At 45.1% G+C, this 21,292-nt stretch overlaps 1 protein-coding gene across 1 annotated transcript in view; it reads right to left on the bottom strand.

Annotated features, from left to right (window-relative positions):
• LOC126162159 (uncharacterized) overlaps nucleotides 1–21,292 on the bottom strand; it is a 352,513-nt gene that overhangs the window by 117,358 nt on the left and 213,863 nt on the right. The window contains exons 3-4 of the mRNA XM_049918470.1: nucleotides 17,457–17,651; nucleotides 12,608–12,786 (exon numbers count right to left, since the gene is read on the bottom strand). Of these exons, the coding sequence (XP_049774427.1) occupies nucleotides 12,608–12,786; nucleotides 17,457–17,651 (374 nt within the window). The remainder of the gene's footprint in view (nucleotides 1–12,607; nucleotides 12,787–17,456; nucleotides 17,652–21,292) is intronic.

Genomic DNA, 21,292 nt, shown 5'->3' with positions numbered 1-21,292 from the left:
CGCCCCATTGGTCAGCGACTAGCGGCACACAGCACCAGGGAATGATGATGTGAGCGGCTGGCGGAGACTTAGTGGGAGCCCACAAGACTCCAGAACTAGGCAGCCGTAAATGTAACAAGTTCTTTTATTGACGCATCTGCGCTACTTGACACACTGAATCGCTGGCCAACTGGTTACTGAATTTTCTCGGCTGGCTCCCTGCACCTTGCATTGCTGACACGGTACTACACCACGCCAGCGGCCTTGTTACATGAGCCTGCTCCGATGTACGGGATATAGGCGTCCTTTACAATGTCTATACGGGATAAATTTTGTGAGTTTTAAATCCGGGAAATCCCTTACAATATGGGACACCTCACAACTCTACATGGGACTTATCCACAATGTATACTTATAAGCACGTTCATCTCCGAAATAAAAACAACAACCTTTCTTCCTTCAAACAGATATATGCTGTGCTTTGGCTGCAGTACAGCACTTCTTGGTGAAGCAGGTTCAGTGGTTTGACAACTTTAATTAGTTCTGATGAATAAAAGCTTGTGTCGGGCCCGGAATCGAACAAAGATCTCCGGTTTATCACGAGTACTCGCCTTACCTAATTACGTTATTTGAGTACGCCTCTAGGAACTAAACATCCATTGTAATTTTTGTTTCCCTGCTATATCTCCGAATCAACAACCAGACATCCTCCCTTCGGAAATAGCGTTACCAGGAGATTAATACCTGGCTCACATTCCAAGTACAATAGAAACGTTTCTTTCACATTGCATTAAAAACTGTGCAGTATTCCAGTTCCATTCTTCTGTTGATGTCGATTATGTTTTCTAGCAACTATACTAAACAACAGAAATTAATCACACAGTCATTAATTCGTTCGTACATTTCGTTTACACATTGCATCCTGCAAATCTCTTCATGTAGGTGAGCCTAAGGGATGAGGAACGAGTCAAGTTGTACACCAACAGCCGCAAACAGCAACTATATGCTATTTCTGTAAAGTATACTAGCGACAAACTATAACTAGTTCTAAAACTAATCACAATGAAAATTGCAGGAACACCTTTTAGGTTACTTTATTTACATAATTTAAGAGAAAACAACCTCTTGAAAATGCGGAAACTCGTCGTCTTACACAACTCAGCTGCTGTTTTTATCAACGAAGTGTTTCCGAAAAGTCTCATAATAAAGGAAACAAAAGTTATAAACGAAATTCTTTTACTGGCCTACAAATTAATCGCCATCAGCTACGACACACTTCTGAAATTGGTTATAAAGCTGTTGGAAACAGTCAGCAAACGCTTCTTGTGGAATCACCATGGTCATGCGTAATGTTTGCGAAGCGTACGTGTTTCAGGGCTGATTTAAGGCGTGGAAACAAAAAGAAGCCTGCCGACGCCAACTTTGGAGAATAAAGAGGGTGCTGAACAACAGTCACCTTGCGCATATGCAACGGCGCGTGACCACGGTGCTTGGATTGTTTCCACAAGAAGCATTTGCTGACAGTTTGCAGCAGGTTGACAACCGATGTCAGAAGTGTGTTGCAGCAAGACATTTGAGTACCAATGCTATCCTACAAGGAGACATTTCCCCTCACTGCAATATTAAAATGAACACACATTATCCTGTAAACTTACTTTTTCTCTCCGTGAGCGTTGTTCAGTTCGTTAGCCCAAGGAAAGGTTGTTTTAATGATTTCACCAAAATATTAAACACTTCTTAGACCAAGCAGTTTCCAATTCGAGAGCTCTTTTCAAAGGCATTATTTTTTCCTATGTTCCCATTTGAAACTCTGAAGTACAGCTTTCTCCATTTTCAGCAGATTACAGGCAATGTGCGGTTCACTTTTCTGTTCGTCCTGACGATTTTCTTGAAGCGCATTTTACCAGAAAAAAAGATCGGACGCACAGTTACGAAAAAACTGTTTGCACAATAGGCCTGACGCACCCTATACAGGTTGTAACAAAAAAACAGCGACAAAGTTCAACGAGATGAACTTGAGGAACTAACTGAGGCAGGGGACACATGTTCCCCATCCAAAGGTGTTAAAGAGCATCGGAATAAAGAGGGAAATCTCCTGCCTCTAGATGACTCCCTGGGAAGCGAACGCGAGTTGTAACGCTGACGCATCTGACGGGGACGCTGTTCTGGCGTAACCACAAACGCCGGAACTTAGATGCGAAACGAAAAAGACCAGAGAAGGCAGTGCGCTAGGCGCAGCTCCTGACAGCCTCGGCCGCACAAGATCGGCCCGAGTCCGCAACGTGGTTAGTGCTACGCTGTCAGATCCGTATCAAGTGGTTCCTTGGACTCTGTGTATAACAATAACTGTTCTGTTTTCACGTCGCCTCTCGCTAGCGACATTTGCTATAAAGAAAGTCAAGTAATGTCAGTTTGCTTTCTGGAAATTAAAACTACTAATGCTGTTTGTTTGAAATTGTTGTGTAGCATTCCGAGAACGCTGCATCCCCTAGGAACCCTATTAGCGACGAGTGGGCAAGAACCCACAGATGCCATTTAACGTCCTGGATACTGTCCTATCCACGGCGAGGAGTCCAACGTTAAGACTCATCATTGTTGCCGAAGAGATGGCGTAGCAGGAGTTTTCTCTCATTACTTTTGCCGCGCGGGGTAGGCATGTGGTCTAGGGCGCCTTGTCACGGTTCGCGCGGCTGCCCCGTCGGAGGTTCGAGTCCTCCCTCGGGCATAGGTGTATGTGTTGTCTTTGGCGTAAGTTAGTTTAAGTTAGATTAAGTAGTGTGTAAGCTTAGGGACCGATACCTCAGCAGTTTGGTCCCACTGAACTTACCATAAACTTCCAAACTTTCTCATTGCTTTGACAGTCTGTAGCGCTGTACGATGACAGACACGGGCTCCTATACACACTTTGGGTGACAAAAGTCATGGGATATCTCCTAGTATCGTGTCGGAACGACTTTTACCCAGCACAGTGCAGCAGCTCGACATAGCATAGACTCACCAAGTCATTGGCAGTCCCCTGCAGAAATATTGGGCCACGGGGCTTCTATATTCGTCTGTAATTGCGAAAGTGTTGCCGCTGCAGGATTTTGTGAATGAACTGTCCTCTCTATGTCCCATGAACGTTTGATGGGATTCATGTTGGGCGATCTGGATGACCAAACCACTCACTCGAATTGTCCAGGATGTAGTTGTCACCTATTAAAAATTCCATCGCTGAATGGCTGCAAATGGTCTCCAAGTAGCCGAACATAACCATTTCCAGTCAATCATCTGTTCAGTTGGATCAGAGGACGTATCCCATTGCACATGAACACAGTCCACACCATTATGGAGCCACCGTCGTCTTTGACAGTGCATTGTTGACAAGTTGGGTCCATGGCTTCGTGTTGTCTGCGCCAACTCGAACTCTACCATTAGCTCTTATCAACTGAAATCGAGACTCATTTGACCAGGTCACGGTTTCCCAGTCGTCTTAGGTCCAACTGATATGGTCACGAGCCCAGGAGAGGCGCTGCAGGCGATATAGTGCTGTTACCAAAAGCACTTGCGTCAGTCGTCTGCTGTCATAGTCCATTAACTCAAATTTCGCTATAATCTCCTGACGGATACGTTTGTCGTACGTCCTACATTGATTTCTGCCGTCATTTCACGCAGTTTTGCTTGTCTGTTTGCACTGACAACTCTACGCAAACGTCACTACTCTCGGTCGTTAAGTGAAGGCCGACAGCCAGTGCGTTGTCTGGGGTGAGAGGTAATGCCTGAAATTTGCTGTTCTCGGCATACTCTTGGCACTGAGCATCTCAGAATACTGAACTGCTTAACAATTTTCGAACTAATATGTCTCATGTGTCTAGCTCCAACTACCATTCCGCGTTCAAAGTCTACCGGCCATAATCACGTTGGAAATATTTTCACGTGAATGCACAGCCCTTTTCTACCTTGTGTATGCGATACTACCTCCATCTTATATGTGCATGTTGGTACACCATTGCTTCTGTCACCTGAGCGTAGTCGCAGCCTGTTCCTCAAGAAAAGCTGAGCTCGAAATTTGTCGGTATATTTTTGTTAGATTATATAGGTATATAAATGATGTCTCAGAATTAATAGCGAAAACTGACACAGGTGAATGTACACAATAACAGAAGCAAAAGCGTTCGAGTGAGCACGGGTCCGGAAACGAGTCGTTTGCGACGTAATTGTGGATGTATGGCTACGAGCCGCCATTGATTTCACTACGAAACATTGTCTGCACCTACGTCATCGATATCTGCATGATTGTTCTGCAGTTCACAATTAAGTGCCTGGCAGAGAGTTCACCGCCTTTAAACTACTTGTCTACACTTCCACTCTCGAACAGCGGGCGAGAAAAACGCTCCCTATGAAGGTGGCCACCAACAAAATATTTTTACACTCTGAGGAGAAAGTTGGTGACTAGAATTTTGTGAGAAGGTTCTACTGCAACGAAAAACGCTTTTGTTTCAATGACTGCCACCCCAATTGGTGTATCACAGCCGTAAAATTTTCTCTTACTTCACGATTAATACAAAACGAACCGCCCTTCTTTGAACTTTTTCGATGTCCTCCGCGAATCCTATCTGATGTGGGTCCCACACCGCACAACAATACTCCAGAACAGGGCAGACAAGTGGAGTGTAAACAGTCTCTTTAGTAGATCTGTTACATTTTCTAAGTGTTCCGCCTACAAGTCATAGTCTTTGGTTTGCTTTCCCCACAACATTATCTGTGTGATAGTTCCAATTTAAGATATTCGTTGTCTTAGTCGCTGAGTACGTGGGTTCGACAAAAAGTAGTGGCAACATGGTTATAATTTATACCAGACGTTACCGACAGACGTTCTCCGTATTACATGTCCCCAGTATAATCGTACCTCATCTCGATCACCTACCAGCACAAAGATGGAAAGCGTCGTTCACTATCAGCGCATCCACCTCTGTCGAAATCTTGGAAGGAGCGCCCTGTGGCACAGATGATGTCTTCTGTTGCGTTGCAGCGCGAGCCACGAAGAGGTCCTTTCATTTTGACGAACAGGTCGTAATCGCACGGACTAACATCGGGTGAATACGGAGGACGTCCCAGTATCTCCCACCCCCATATAAATAAATGCCGTGTGACTAGAACCTCCCTTCGGGTAGACCGTTTGCCGGGTGCAAGTCTTTCTATTTGACGTCACTTCGGCAACTTGCGCGTCGACGAGGATGGAATGATCATGATTAGGACAACACCCAGTCCCTGAGCGGATAAAATCTCCGACCCAGCCGAGAATCGAACCCGGGCCCTTATCTCAACGCTATGCACACAGGGGATCGCCGTGCGCCACGTGCACTGTAAAGGCGGTTGATGGGATGGAGTGCCAGAAGGAAACGCTATATTGCGCTCCGACCATTCGTGCCAAACCAGTCTTCATTCAGGCACGTAGTTTGTGTTTCTTAAACGTACTGTTAGGGCGCCCGAACTGGCCTTCCGCAGTTTCAGACAGTACACACCGCAGCTGACTCAAACACAGCCGTTGCAGCTCACTACACTACTTCAGCTGACTTTCTGCTCTCAGCTGCAGACACCGGGAATGCCATGTGACGCACATTCTTCACGTTACGGCGGTTTTGCCACTAGTCTTTATCCAACTCGTGTATTTGGTTAAGGTTTCACTTGCCTTTAGATTTGCACGATTTATCGTTTAACTGAAATTTAGTGGTTTCCTTCTAGTGTTCATGCGAATGACTTCACACTTTCTTTTATTTAGAATCAATTGCCATTTTTTGCACCATGCAGATATCTTGTCAAGATCATTTTTCAATTCGTTTTATCTCATCACTTTGCAAGTCGGTAAATGACACCATCGTCTGCAAATAATCTAAGACGGCTGCTCTGATTGTCTCCCAAAGCGTTTATGTAGATCAGGAACAACAGAGGGCCTATAACGCTTCCTTGGGGAATGCCAGATATTACTTCTGTTTTATTCGACGACTTTCTGTCGGTCATTACGAACTGTGACCTTTCTTACACGAATCCATTCGACCCAACTGAGATGAAACACCATACGCAAACAGTTTAATTAGAGGTCATTTGTGATAACGGTGTCAAAAGACTTCTGGAAATCCAAAAATATGGAATCAATTTGACGTTCCTTGTCGACAGCACTCATTACTACGTGACAGTAAAGAGCTAGTTGTGTTTCACATGAACGATATTTTCTGGATACGTGTTGGCTACCTGTGAATAAATCATTTCTTCGAGATGATTCATAATGTTCGAGCACGGTATAAGAGCCATGATACGTTACTGATACGAGTCTGTAATTCGGCGGATTACTCTTACTTTCTTTCTTGGATATTGGTGTGACTTGTCCAACCTTGGAGTCCTCAGGGATGGATCGTTCTACGAGTTAGCGGTTGTATATGATTACTAAGTATGGAGCTGCTGTATCAGAGTACTATGAAAGAAATCTGGATCGGAGGCCTTACCTTTGTTATGTGTTTTAAGCTGCTTCGCTGCACCGAGGATATCTACTTCTAAATTATTCATGTTGGCAGCCGTTTTTGATTCTATTTGTGGAATAGTTAGTACATTCCAATAAATCCCATCTCCGATTTTTTTAAAGAAATGAAGTCCCATATACAAATTACAAAACGCGTATCTCCCGAAATAAGTGTCGTACACTGTTATAATTTTGCAGGTACATTCAGGGTCTATGTGGATATTGTCTGCAAGATATGCTGCGGGTAGTGTTGGCAGTGAAGACGTAATAAATCAAAGCATCTTGGCTGATGCTGCAATTGTTGTACATGAAGAAAAGAAATGCAATAAGCAATTAACTTTATGAGACCTGAGTTTCTCCTGGCGTATACAACTTTCAAATAACTTCCGGGAATTCAGCCAGGTAACACTTTCAGCAACCGCCGATATTTCGGCGGGAGAACACCCCGCCATTTTCAAGGCAAACTGCAACGGACAGGCGGCGTACATGCAAATTTAATACCTCGGTTCTCGGACCGAAACAGGAAAGATAACAAACACACACACACACACACACACACTGAACACTAGTGCCACCAAAGATGACCAAGGTCAGAGCTATCGATAGTGAGACTATGAATTCGCAGGTGAGGCAGCATTGACTCTGTTCCTCTGTTTTTTGACAAGGGAGAGAGCCGGATTCCAAACAAAGTTTAAACAGAAACCTCCATCCCTGTTAACGAGGTTGCTCGCTAATTTAATCTCAACTGCCTCCCTAATCACACTGTCCCAGTAGCTGGACGTGCATGCCAATATCTCGGTGTTATTATATAACATGGGGTGACCAGTATCCAAGCAATGTTCGGCAATAGCAGATCTATTTGGCTGCTGTAATCGTGTGTGCCGTTTATGCTCAGTACATCGTCCTCCACGGTCCTAATAGTTTGACCAATATATGCCATGCCGCAGCTACAAGGGACACGATATACACCCGCCTTACGCAGTCCAAGATCATCCTTAACGGAACTCAAAAGTGCTCTAATTTTAGATAGAGGTCGGAAAACACATTTCACATCGTATTTCCGTAAAATACGACCAATCTTATTGGACGTGTTTCCTACGTAAGGCAAGAAGGCAGTAGACTTAGGTGTTGACTCAGAATTATCATCAATCACCTGATGTACAGTTGGTCGATAGCGCAACGCACGTTCAATCTGTCTATCACTGTAACCATTTTGACGAAATGTAACTTCGAGATGGGACAGCTCAGCTGGCAAAGTCTCAGCGTCAGAAACGACATGTGCCCTGTGTACCAAGGTACGAAGTACCCCTTCACGCTGAGCCGAATGGTGACAACTATTAGCTTGTAAGTACAAGTCGGTGTGAGTACGTTTCCTGTAGACTGCATGTCCCAATGATCCATCATCCTTCCTCCTAACCAACACGTCGAGAAAGGGAAGGCAACCATCCTCTTCCACCTCCATCGTAAAACGAATGTTCGGGTGGATCGAGTTCAGATGTTCTAGAAACACTGATTTAACTAATCTCTTTAAGCATGTGTTGACATCCACTAACTTTTTATTTAATGACCAGTATTACGAGCAGACAGATGGAGTTGCGATGGGTAGTCCGTTGTCTCCTGTGATCGCAAATTTGTTTATGGAAGACTTCGAGGAACGTGCATTGGAGTCGGCGCCTTTAAAACCCGCCTGTTTCTTTAGATACGTTGACAATACCTTCGTTGTTTGGCCTCACGGTAGGGAGAATTTGAATGTCTTCCTAGAACATCTGAACTCGATCCACCCGAACATTCGTTTTACGATGGAGGTGGAAGAGGATGGTTGCCTTCCCTTTCTCGACGTGTTGGTTAGGAGGAAGGATGATGGATCATTGGGACATGCAGTCTACAGGAAACGTACTCACACCGACTTGTACTTACAAGCTAATAGTTGTCACCATTCGGCTCAGCGTGAAGGGGTACTTCGTACCTTGGTACACAGGGCACATGTCGTTTCTGACGCTGAGACTTTGCCAGCTGAGCTGTCCCATCTTGAAGTTACATTTCGTCAAAATGGTTACAGTGATAGACAGATTGAACGTGCGTTGCGCTATCGACCAACTGTACATCAGGTGATTGATGATAATTCTGAGTCAACACCTAAGTCTACTGCCTTCTTGCCTTACGTAGGAAACACGTCCAAAAAGATTGGTCGTATTTTACGGAAATACGACGTGAAATGTGTTTTCCGACCTCCATCTAAAATTAGAGCACTTTTGAGTTCCGTTAAGGATGATCTTGGACTGCGTAAGGCGGGTGTATATCGTGTCCCTTGTAGCTGCGGCATGGCATATATTGGTCAAACTATCAGGACCGTGGAGGACGATGTACTGAGCATAAACGGCACACACGATTACAGCAGCCAAATAGATCTGCTATTGCCGAACATTGCTTGGATACTGGTCACCCCATGTTATATAATAACACCGAGATATTGGCATACACGTCCAGCTACTGGGACAGTGTGATTAGGGAGGCAGTTGAGATTAAATTAGCGAGCAACCTCGTTAACAGGGATGGAGGTTTCTGTTTAAACTTTGTTTGGAATCCGGCTCTCTCCCTTGTCAAAAAACAGAGGAACAGAGTCAATGCTGCCTCACCTGCGAATTCATAGTCTCACTATCGATAGCTCTGACTTTGGTCTTAGCGAGCAACCTCGTTAACAGGGATGGAGGTTTCTGTTTAAACTCTGTTTGGAATCCGGCTCTCTCCCTTGTCAAAAAACAGAGGAACAGAGTCAATGCTGCCTCACCTGCGAATTCATAGTCTCACTATCGATAGCTCTGACTTTGGTCATCTTTGGTGGCACTAGTGTTCAGTGTGTGTGTGTGTGTGTGTGTGTGTGTTTGTTATCTTTCCTGCTTCGGCCCGAGAACCGAGGTATTAAATTTGCATGTACGCCGGCTGTCCGTTGCAGTTTGCCTTGAAAATGGCGGGGTGTTCTCCCGCCGAAATATCGGCGGTCGCTGAAAGTGTTACCTGGCTGAATTCCCGGAAGTTATTTGAAAATTAACTTTATGTCTTTCATCGTTCTGTTAGGGGCATTAGCGAGAAAGAGTTTCATAAAGGTTTGAAATTATGTGTAGAGTCTGTTAGAAGTCGATAAGTGGTATCATTCTTAAACACTGGATGAACATGACGAGGATAATTTACACACCTAGAGAAACCCTGCATTAACACACACAGAGTTTCTGACTGTAGTACAAGTACTTGACTTTTTTATTGAACTTTTAACGTAAAATTATAGTTCTTAATGAATAGATTATGAGAACATTTCAGATTTTTAAATTCGCTCAATAATTGTATGGAACATTGATAGTCAAATTTTTGTTGCCCATGAAAGTTGTTACATAGGTAACTGCAACCGAGACTGTGTCCTGGGTAAGTCGTTTAGTACTATAGATATGTTTGCAGAGTAAACTTCCTAGATTAATGCCACATTTAGTTGGGCTCAAATTCCAACCATGATCTACCTTAACAGGAAATAAAATACTGGTTCAGTACGTTACTTATTAGAATTTACTGTAGACTTGTACGTGTTAAAGGAGGTGTTCCAAGCCTCGCCCTCGCATTTAGATACAATACTGCACTCACTTTTGAGAGAATTACGAATTGTTTCAAATATCTCTAGATCATCTCGTAAATTTTCAACAAATAGTATTGGCATCAAGCGTAAATGTCAGAGGACGAGAGCCCGCACAACCGAAAAGTAAATGATGGCTTTTATTGAGGTGGTTTACTTGCATGCAGCAAGTATACACCCTCGTCCCTAGAGCCAAATAGATGTATCCAAACTATGTCAGAAATTACGGCAACACTGATTAGAAAGGATTTACGGAGATTTATTAAACGAAAGTATAAATAATGTAACTTAAGTGTGAAGGGGATGCGTGGAAGTATTGTTAAATGTTCACTTCCACTGATCAGTCTTTGAGCGTTGATCAAGTCCTGAAACCAATGAAGGATGACTAAGATAGTTAGCACGTCCAGTTGGATTCTTCTGGTCGGCGGCGATAGGGTAGAGTCCTGATCCTGTTTTGAGGCACGATTTTAATACTGTGTAACTACAATGAAGAGCCAAAGAAACTGGTACACCTGACTAATATCGTGTAGGGCCCCCGCAAGCACGCAGAAATGCCGCAACACGACGTGGCATGGTCTCGACTAATGTCTGAAGTAGTGCTGGAGGGAATTGACACCATGAATCATGCAGGGCTGTCCATAAATCCGTAAGAGTACGACAGGGTGGAGATCTCTTCTGAATAGCACGTTGCAAGTTATCCCAGATATGTTCAATAATCTTCGTGTCTGGAGAGTATGGTGGACAGCGGAAGTGTTTAAAGACAGAAGAGTGTTCCTGAAGGCACTCCGTAGCAAATCTGGACGTGTGGAGTGTCGCGTTGTCCTGCTGGAATTACCCAAGTCCGTCGGAATGCACAATGGACATCAACGGATGCAGGTGATCAGACAGTCCCCTGTTGACACGCAGGGTCCATGGATTCATGAGGTAGTCTCCGTGCCCGTACACGTCCATCCGCTCGATACAATTTGAAACGAGACTCGTCCGACCAGGCAACGTGTTTCCAGTTACCAACAGTCCGACGTCGGTGTTGAGGGGCCCGGCAAGGCGTAAAGCTTTGTGTCGTGCAGTCACCAAGTGTACACGAATGAGCATTCGGCTCCGAAAGCCCATATCGATGATATTTCGTTGAATGGTTCGCATGCTGACACTTCTTGATGGCCCAGCATTGAAATTTGCAACAGTTTGCGGAAGGGTTGCACTTCTGTCACGTCGAACGAATCGCTTCAGTCGTCGTTGGTACCGTTCTTGCAGGATCTTTTTCCGGTCGCAGCAATGTCGGAGATGTGATGTTTTACCGGATTCCTGGTATTCACGGTACACTCGTGTAATGGTCGTACGGAAAAATTCCCAGTTCATCGCTACCTCGGAGACGCTGTGTCCCATCGCTCGTGCGCCGACTTTAACACCACGTTCAAATGCACTTGAATCTTGATAACCTGCCATTGCAGCAGCAGTAACCGATCTAACGACTGCGCCAGACACTTGTTGTCTTACATAGGCGTTGCCGACTGCAGCGCCGTATTCTGCCTGTTTTCATACCTCTGTGTTTAAATACGTATGCCTATACTAGTTTCTTTGGCACTTCAGTGTAGTTGTTGATGTACTCTCTCTCTGAGTGGAGCCGTGAGTTGCCTTATATACACTTTTGGCGGAGGAATGTCCACGTGGGAACTACGTGGGTGTATCCCATAGTGCGTGTTGCGTGCGGCCTGGCTGGCCTTGCTGTGTGGACACCTCTCGGTGTATGTACCAGACAAAGGCGCGCTTACGATGGTCTGTAGGAGGGGGGGGGGGAGTAGATATGGGGATGTGGAGTATTCTTAATGTTTTGGAAGATGAATGGCGACCTGCATGTACCCGTAAAAAAGTTCCAGCATGGATCGATACCTGCTATCTCAGAGCCGCTTGTGCTATTGATCAGTAAATACATATAATCATTTCATGTACTCCATGTGCACTGTTCAACGATGAATCTTGAATGAATTGAAACCTCTAAAATGGTGTACTAATTTCTTTTCCCTCAGCATATTATCGTCTGTTCTCATCTGTGTCAGTCTTGGCTATTATGTATGATGGATGCTGTAAACGATGTGGCATTGCCAATTTTTACCGTAAACGTCCTAAAACCTGAGCAACAGTTCCACTAAGTTAGAGCCATTCGTTTAGAAGATGAGAATCTCCCGCCAGAGACGCGTTCGGATAGCCGATGGCGTTAGCGCGCCGATTCAGGGATTAGGGGAAGCGAGCCTGTCCTGGATTGAATCCGCATCGGAGATGAACTACGAGGGCTGGTGAGACGGCCAGCCTGGTAGTGGATTTTAGCGGTTCCCCACGTACAAATGGATAAACAGCGGGCTGTTATCCATCTGCCGCCTCAGACAGCCGCTACGCAAACATTAAGAAATACGCACACACCTGAACACGAGATCTAGACGAGAGTCAGGCATATGGGGTGCAGACTTCCAGAAACGCATCCGGTCACCAACTCTGAGTAACATTTCTTTAGCGCATACCTGCCGTACTTGACGTCTCCAACGAGCAGCTCCGGGGCTCGGTACCAGCGCGTGGCCACGTAGTCCGTGTACGGCTCTCCCGGTGCAGCGAGAAGCCGCGCGAACCCAAAGTCGCACAGCTTGACCACGCCGAGCCGCGACACCAGCACGTTCTCCGGCTTCACGTCGCGGTGCACGATCTGCGGGCAAGTCACAATTCAGATTACCGATTATCAGTAGAAGAAAATAATATCAATGTCATAATACTGAAGATGACTATGACATTGCAAAGAATATGCGTTTCTTTTTAACTTATCTTCGTTTTGACTACTTGTTTTTACTTGTAAGGTAGCAACAGTACTAAATCTGGCCTCTACGCTAAGAACTGAGTACGGAATATTATAGATCGCAATATATTCACCTTGCATTATTATTAAAATTTCCAGCGCAGGTCATTATATACATCTGCAACTACATCCATATCTATACTCCACAGGCCACTTTTAGAGTGTGTGGCGGAGGTTATTTTGTGTACCACTGTCACTTTCCACCAACGACTGTTTGTAAGGCTCTGTGTGGGCTGTATCCTCTCTAATTTTGCCTTCATGCTCTTTCCCCGAGCTATACGCAGGACGAAGCAGTATGTTGGTTGATTGTCTTAGCAACGTTCGCTCTAGGAATTTTAACAGTAGACCGCAGTGTGAAGCACAAAGCTCTCCTTGTGGCGTCTGCCACTTGACTTGTGTGAGTGTGTCCATTGCAATTCTCATTTCGAACAAAAGACGAAACATTCTGCTCTTCTTTGGACCTTCTCCATTTCCCCTACGAATCTTATCCGGTAAGGGTCCCATACTGACGACCAACACCCAGATATCAATCGGTTCTAAGATGACCGGTTTCAACAGTCATCATCTGATCTAAGGGGAGAACATGAAGGTAATGAGGGGTGGAGGGTCTACAATTAATTACACCTACCATGTAAAATACATGTTGTAAGAATGCCTTACTACATTAGATGAACTAAAACCACAAAAGTCACTCCACACACACGTATATATCTTCATAAAAATACGTAGTTGATAAAATGCACATTGCTGATAATATCCTCGAGCTATCCACGCCTAGCGATGTCGGACATGACTCTCCCTAGCTCGCCGCACAGCGCTACGCTACGGGCGGAGTGTTGACATAGAGGTCGCAGAGCCGCTACAAAGATTTCTTTCTCACCTTTGGACGGCCTAAGTAGTGCACGCTAAATGATCGCCTGCTGAGGTTACAAGCAATCAGTAGTGATGCATCAGAAATAAAGGTGGATTTTGCGTAGCCGAACCCTCTGCATGAGTGATACTTTGCAGGACCGTTCGAGGTCTTTCTTTAAATAGTAAAATCGCCGAACAGCCGTGCTATTTGAGAAGTTATTTTATTTTATTTTCACAACCAGTTTCGGTATTTCAGTATGCCACCTTCATGCCCCATATTCAGCTCTTGTATAGCCTTGCTACCTAGTCGATACTGGCGTACTGGGGACATTAGTATATGGATGTCATGAATTCTACAACGAAAGCACAAAAAGTCAAGCCAGGTCTGACTGGCTTGGTATTCGCGCTCGCACCATTAGGGTGTTCTCTTTACGTCATGTTGCTTGGTTAATTAAAGATACAGGTTACTTTTAAAAAATTTTGGATATAATAATAATGGCGTGTCAGTTGGCATTCCATATTGGCATTCCGTTATTAATTGCTTGTAACCTCTGCATGTGATCATTTAGCGTGAGATAGGTAACTTTTTTACCGCCCCAAAGTTAACACTCCGCCTGTAGCGCAGTGCTGTGCGGTGAGTTTGGGAGAGTCATATCCGACTCCGTCCGCCCCGATAGCTGAATGGTCAGCGTGACGGACTGCCGTCCTAAGGGCCCCGGGTTCGATTCCCGGCTGCTCAGGGACTGGGTGTTGTGTTGTCTTCATCATAATTTCATCCCCATCCGGCGCGCAGGTCGCCCAATGTGGCGTCGAATGTAATAAGACCCGCACCAAGGCGGCCGGACCTGCCCCATATGGGGTCTCCCGGCCAATGACGCCAAACGTTCGTTTCATTTCATACCCGACTCCAATATGCACTCGCATTCGGGAGGACGACGGTTCAATCTCGCATACGGCCATCCTGATTTAGGTTTTCCGTGATTTCCCTGAATCACTCCAGGCAAATGCCGGGATGGTTCCTTTGAAAGGGCACGGCTGACTTCCTTCCCTAATCCGATGAGACCGATGACCTCGCTGTTTGGTCTGTTTCCCCAAACAACACCAACCCAATATGCATGTGTGATACGAGGTTGTGTGTGTGTGTGTGTGTGTGTGTGTGTGTGTGTGTGTGTAGTGCCTTTCGTGGTTCGACTTCACGTAATGTAACATTGCGCTTTTTATAACAAGTTTCATAAGGATAGGTACGTGAAATTTTGTATTTCATACAACAGGTGTAATTAATTGTAGTCTCTCCCCCCTCGCTACCTTAATGTTCTCTCTCCTTAGTTCAGATGATGACTGTTGAAACTGGTCTTCTTTAAACAATAAAAGTTTCTGTACTGCCATCGTGGCGTGCGGAGTGTTCATCTTCCTCGCCCTCCCCGGATCCCCCCACCCCCTTGTCATTATGAGTATTCTTCCAGTGAATCTCAGTCTGACAGCTGTCTTTCCTACGATATTTTTCAGAATAATGTCAGATATATAATGATGTCGCTGCTTCCAGTGATTGTTCGGCAGTCAGCTACTCACACAGTTACTGGTCTTTTCGCCTGTTTATGAGTAATTCGTTACTGTTTCAGCACTATTCTATAAAAACAGAGAAATGATTTTTACTTTTGTTTTTGTAGCATACTACTCGATAATGGCGTGTTGACGAAATTGTAATACTGGAGGATAATAAATCCTAGCAACAGTGTAAGACGAATTTGTTCAAAATGGTTCAAATGGCTCTGAGCACTATGGGATTTAACATCTGTGGTCATCAGTCCCCTAGAACTTAGAACTACTTAAACCTAACTAACCTAAGGAATCACACACATCCATGCCCGAGGCAGGATTCGAACCTGCGACCGGAGCGGTCACGCGGTTCCAGACTGAAGCGCCTAGACCGCACGGCCACATCGGCCGGCACGAATTTGTCATTCGTTTTGAAATTCTATGAGTGTGAAGACCGATCGTTTGGACTACGGAATATAACGAGAATGTAGATTTGCTTCTAAGAGCAAGAATCTGAGAACTGACTGTTTTAACATCGCTTGAGCAATAGTGTAAGGCGGGTCGTGCGAAAGTTTTGTAAGCGATCTCTTGTGTACACCGGCTTCATTTCCCCAGTATCCTAACAATGAACTAAAGTCTATCACCTTCTTGCTTGCAATTGAGCTCGTGTGACCATTACATTTCATGTCCCCACAAACTGTTTAACACACGTATTTTTATGAATTGACTGATTCGAATTACGACTCACTGATATCACAGCCAAGCATACTATGTTTTTGATTTTTGTTAAGTGCACTATTTTACGTTTCTGAATATTTAAAGTGAGTTGCCAGTCAGAGCTCTACTTTGATACCTTGTCAGTGTCTGAGTGAATTGTGTGCATTTTACTTTTCTTTCAGATGTACCGGGTGATCAAAAAGTCAGTATAAATTTGAAAACTGAATAAATCACGGAATAATGTAGATAGAGAGGTACAAATTGACACACATGACATGGGGTTTTATTAGAACCAAAAAAATACAAAATTTCAAAAAAATGTCAGACAGGGGCGCTTCATCTGATCAGAATAGCAATAATTAGCATAACAAAGTAAGACAAAGCAAAGATGATGTCCACCATCATTCCTCTACAATAGCTGTAGTCGAGGAATAATGTTGTGAACAGCACCGTAAAGCATGTCCGGAGTTATGGTGAGGCATTGGGGTCGGATGTTGTCTTTCAGCATCCCTAGAGATGTCGGTCGATCACGATACACTTGCGACTTCAGGTAACCCCAAAGCCAATAATCGCACGGACTGAGGTCTGGGGACCTGGGAGGTCAGGCATGACGAAAGTGGCGGCTGAGCACACGATCACCACCAAACGATGCGCGCAAGAGATCTTTCACGCGTCTAGCAATATGGGGTGGAGCGCCATCCTGCATAAACATCGTACGTTCCAGCAGGTGTTTATTAGCCAGGCTGGGGATGATGCGATTCTGTAACATATCCGGCGGGGTCAGGGATTTTCTCTGCCTCGTGATGGCTGGGTGTTGTGTGATGTCCTTAGGTTAGTTAGGTTTAAGTAGTTCTAAGTTCTAGGGGACTGATGACCATAGATGTTATGCCCATAGTGCTCAGAGCCATTTTTGTAACATATCGGCGTACCTCTCACCCGCCACGGTAGCGGTTACAAAACCAGAATCACGCATTTCTTCGAAGAAAGAAGGCCCGATAACGGTAGATGTGGTAAATCAAACCCATACCGTGACCTTGTAAACATGCTGCGACTGCTGGCGCATCTGATTCTCTCTCTCATTACAGCTCCTTTTATACACGATTGTCATGCGCAGTCACTGACGTTTTGCTGTCCAGCGCCATTTGTCGGACATTTTGTGAACTTTGTTTTTTTTTTGTTCTAATAAAACCCCATGTTATTCCAAGCATGTGTGTCAATTTTTACCTCTCTATCTACATTATTCTGTGGTTTATTAAGTTTTCAAATTTATACTGACTTTTTGATCACCCGGTACTTCATTGTAGATAACAGCATCGACTGAAACGAAGTCAGAAATTCCTGTGTTTAGACCAGCGCGGTAAGCAATTGCCAGATGAGAGCGTCTACACGGGACAGTAAAGGGCAGAGTGTGTACTGACGTTGTTGGAGTGGCAGTAGTGGATGGCGCGCAGCACTTGGAAGGTGTGGCAGCGCGTCACCAGCTCCCCCAGGCCGCCCGGCTTCTCCTCCAGCTCGTCCAGCACCGTGTGGTCCACGAACTCGAACACCAGGTAGAAGCGCCGCTTCCGCCGGAACACCTCGATCAGGTTCACCAGGTTCTCGTGCCGCAGCTTCTGCAAACGCGCACCGCACCGCACCCTTGTGTGATGAATTTGAAACACTGTTCGTGGAGAGGTCGGGATGGGAGGCTGTCATGGTACACAATAAACTTGTATGGCATGGTTGGCTAGAATACACCTAGGGGTAGATTCAGCTGCCCAATTGCAGCTCCTTCGCCCACAGTTACACCTTTGTAAAATGTAAATCTTCAGGGCCGGAAATTTCACTTTTAATAAAATATTCCGGCCTCTCACGCCGTTGGCGGAATGGATTTTCCATTAAAACTTAAAGTTTTGTCCTTGTCTGCGGAGGACATTATTAAGGACGATCGTAGCGTGTCCATTTCACACCCTGACTCGCTACTGACTGCACCGAAATTCCGTTTACGCGTGCCCCCGTGCAGTGGCCCTGATTACCCAGGCGCAATTGGCCGTTGTCGGAGGTCGTCGTCTGCTGTTGCTATCATCCTGTGGTGGGAGACTAGAACACGTCATCTTCAGCACTGGGATCCAGATGTCATTCAATTTCATGTCCTCCTCCTTCCTGCTGTCCGCCCCAGTAGCAGAGTGATTGCCGGCACGGCAGCTCAGCGTGTTCGGTCAGAGGCATAGCTGCCCTCTGTAAAAAACTGAGTTAATAGATCAACAACGAACTTAAAAGGGTGTCTTGCGAGTCCTTCCCGATCAGATGAAAAAAAAGTGGTCATCGCGGCGGTCTGGGCGGGTTCGATTCCCGGCTGGGACGGAGATTTTCTCCGCTCAGGGACTGGGTGCTTTGTTGTCCTCATTGCCATTTCATCATCATCAGTGGAAGGCAACGGGAAACCACCACTGGAATCAATTCCATAGACGCTCATGCGGTGAACCTCTCTGACGAGGCTTCCCCCATGAGAAGACCTGCCGTAAGGCAGAACACAAAGTTTTTTTTCCTTCCTACTGAAACTCCTGGGGTGTTTAACAGTCTCTGTGGCCTCTCTGTACAGCGTTTCACTAAATCCGCTTGTGGCTGCCAGTACTTGAATCCTATCGAAATGAATGTGGTGGTCTCCTGGCTGCGAAGTATCTACCGCAACAGTTGCTCTGTCAATCTCTCCGCTTCTGCAGTGACCCTTGTACTCCTCTTGTCGTGTTTTGACCGATCTTTTTGTAGTGCCCACGGACACGTTCACACAACTACACAGAATCCTATAAATTTCTGCTTTTCCAGAGGTTTGCGAGCACCCTTGCCCATTTTTAGGTGGTTTTGAATTTTCCGGGTGGGTTTGCCGATTACCGCGATGTTTCACTTTGTCACGATTTTTCGTATGCGGTCATAACAAAGCAGCATAGCTGTGATTTTTGCGCGGCGATCTTAATGCGAATAACAAGAACTGACAGCCACAAGCGGATACCACAGGGCCGCAGAGACTTTAAACGTGCGAGGAAATCCAATAGGAAGGAGGCGGGCGTGAAATTGAGTAACATCTGAATCCCAGTGCTGAAGAAGATGTGTACGAGTCTTCCACCATGGTGTGGGTGATAGTAACAGCGGACGACGACGGCAGCCGACAACGGCCAATTGCGCCCTGGTAGTCCGAGCACGTGACTTCACACCACTGCGCGGGGGCACACGTAAAAGAAATTTTGCTGCAGTCAGTAGCAAGTCAGGGTGTGAATCGCACATTCAAAGGAATCACGATTTCCCTTAAAATGTCCTCCGCAGGTGGGAACGAAACGTTGGGTTTCAATGGACAATACGTCCGACCACGGCATAAGAGCCAGGAATATTTTATCAATTATAATTAAACCTTTCCTTCGCCGCGTGTGAGACAGTTGTGTCTTATGTGCATCTGTTGAGTGTAGATGTCTGTGGTGATTATACGTATAGTGCAATGTCGTGTATAGTTTGTACGGTGATGGAAGAAGGGAGAAGTTGAAACCCGGTGTCGGCACATAGCCCACGCCTCCTGAATAACATCAACGGGGCCGCGATTCCACGGGTAGATCACCCACAAAAATGCCGTAAGCTCTGACTCCATGAGACACTGCGTAAAGATATGGTAACTATCCCTGGACATTGCCGTAAAGACTGATAATCAGAAACTGTACGTCGCCATCTCTCCCAGCCTCGGCTGCCAAGTACCAGCGATGAAAATTTCTTCCACCGCCAGGTTTCGACCCGCCATCGCACAAGCACGCGTTAGAGCCTTCTTTTGTTTTGTTTTTTCATCGTCGCCTTTTAGGTAACACATTCTACTTCTTTTTATTGAAAATAAATTACATTCTACAGTGAAATGTGCTGATAAATGAGACGAGTTGAAACCGAACTCCTCCATCCTTTACATGCCTGTTTCGCGAAGAGTCTCTTTACTTCTACTACATTCAGCAATAACTTCCACTTTGTTTCGACCGTATAGAAACACATATAAAATAAGAACATTAAAGAATCGAAGCATTTAGAGTGGAACTATCTTTAACGTCTACTTACTGAGCCCTGCTTGGTTTCGTTGTGTACCAGCTTTTCCTATTTTTAGCCGTAAATCTTTCGACTCATTTAATGCTGTCCAGCATCTTTTCCTATATTGTGTTAATCTTTTCATTTCGAAATTCTTACTACATAAAATCTCTCGCCCCGCGAATTCTAATCTTTGCCCACTCCTCTTGCACCAAGTTCACTTCTCAGTGCGGCAGCAGATGACCCACTAATGTTTCTACACCCAAGCAGGAGCTCTTCACAGAATTATTTTCTTGTCTGTTATTTCTAGTACTTCATCTGGCCTTATCTATCCACCTGACTTTTAATATACTTTTACAGCGTCAGATTTCAAATATTTCCAGTTGCTTATCGAAATCTGTCAAGGCCCACATCTAATCTCCATTGACTGCTGCACTCTAGATGGGCCCTTTCAGAAACTCCATTCTTGTCAACATTCGGTACCAGTACCGTTCTGCAGCTGACAAAAGCTTTGTTCGCTTAATAGCTGCATACTCTTGATATCTTTCATGCTTCCACTGTTCTGTTTTTGCTTGCTTGTAAGATACGACAATATTTGTTCCGTCTGTTTCATAGTCTCGATGTTGTGCCTGTCGCTCTTCTCCACTTTCAAGCTGGCACTGGTTACCTTAATGCATATTCTCCTTTGACTGCTTCACTCCATACATATAGTATCTGTTTCACTTGGGCTTCTTTCACATTCTGAACTTTCTTTTTTTTTTCTTAACTGGTTCTTCTACAGAAAAGTTAACAGTGGAAATCAGCTGCAACTCTGCATTACGCCTACTTCGACAAGAATTTGCTTTACTTGGCACTAACTAGGACTCCTACTTGAATTTTGCCACGGCTACGGAGGTGTTGTAAACAACAAATGTGCTGGAATCTTAGATGATCTCACACTGGGTGGGATGATGTGTAGCGGCACTAACGGAATAGGCTACTATTGGTCACTGCAACTCTTAGGAAAAAGCGTGATTCTACGACCAGTCGTCATTAGGACAAGTGATACGAGTTTATTCGTTATTGCCGTTTGAACATGTGTTACACCGGCAAAACACGAACCTTGTTCCTTACGCCGTGAAAATACACACACACACACACACACACACACACACACACACACAAAGAACTAAATGAAGCTGGCCTTGACGTCAACTTCAGTGACTCTGATACGTGAAAACTA

The sequence above is a fragment of the Schistocerca cancellata genome, chromosome 2, assembly GCF_023864275.1.
Source record: "Schistocerca cancellata isolate TAMUIC-IGC-003103 chromosome 2, iqSchCanc2.1, whole genome shotgun sequence".
NCBI classification, from domain to species: Eukaryota; Metazoa; Arthropoda; class Insecta; order Orthoptera; family Acrididae; genus Schistocerca; species Schistocerca cancellata.
This window is presented reverse-complemented; position numbering and strand designations above follow the sequence as displayed.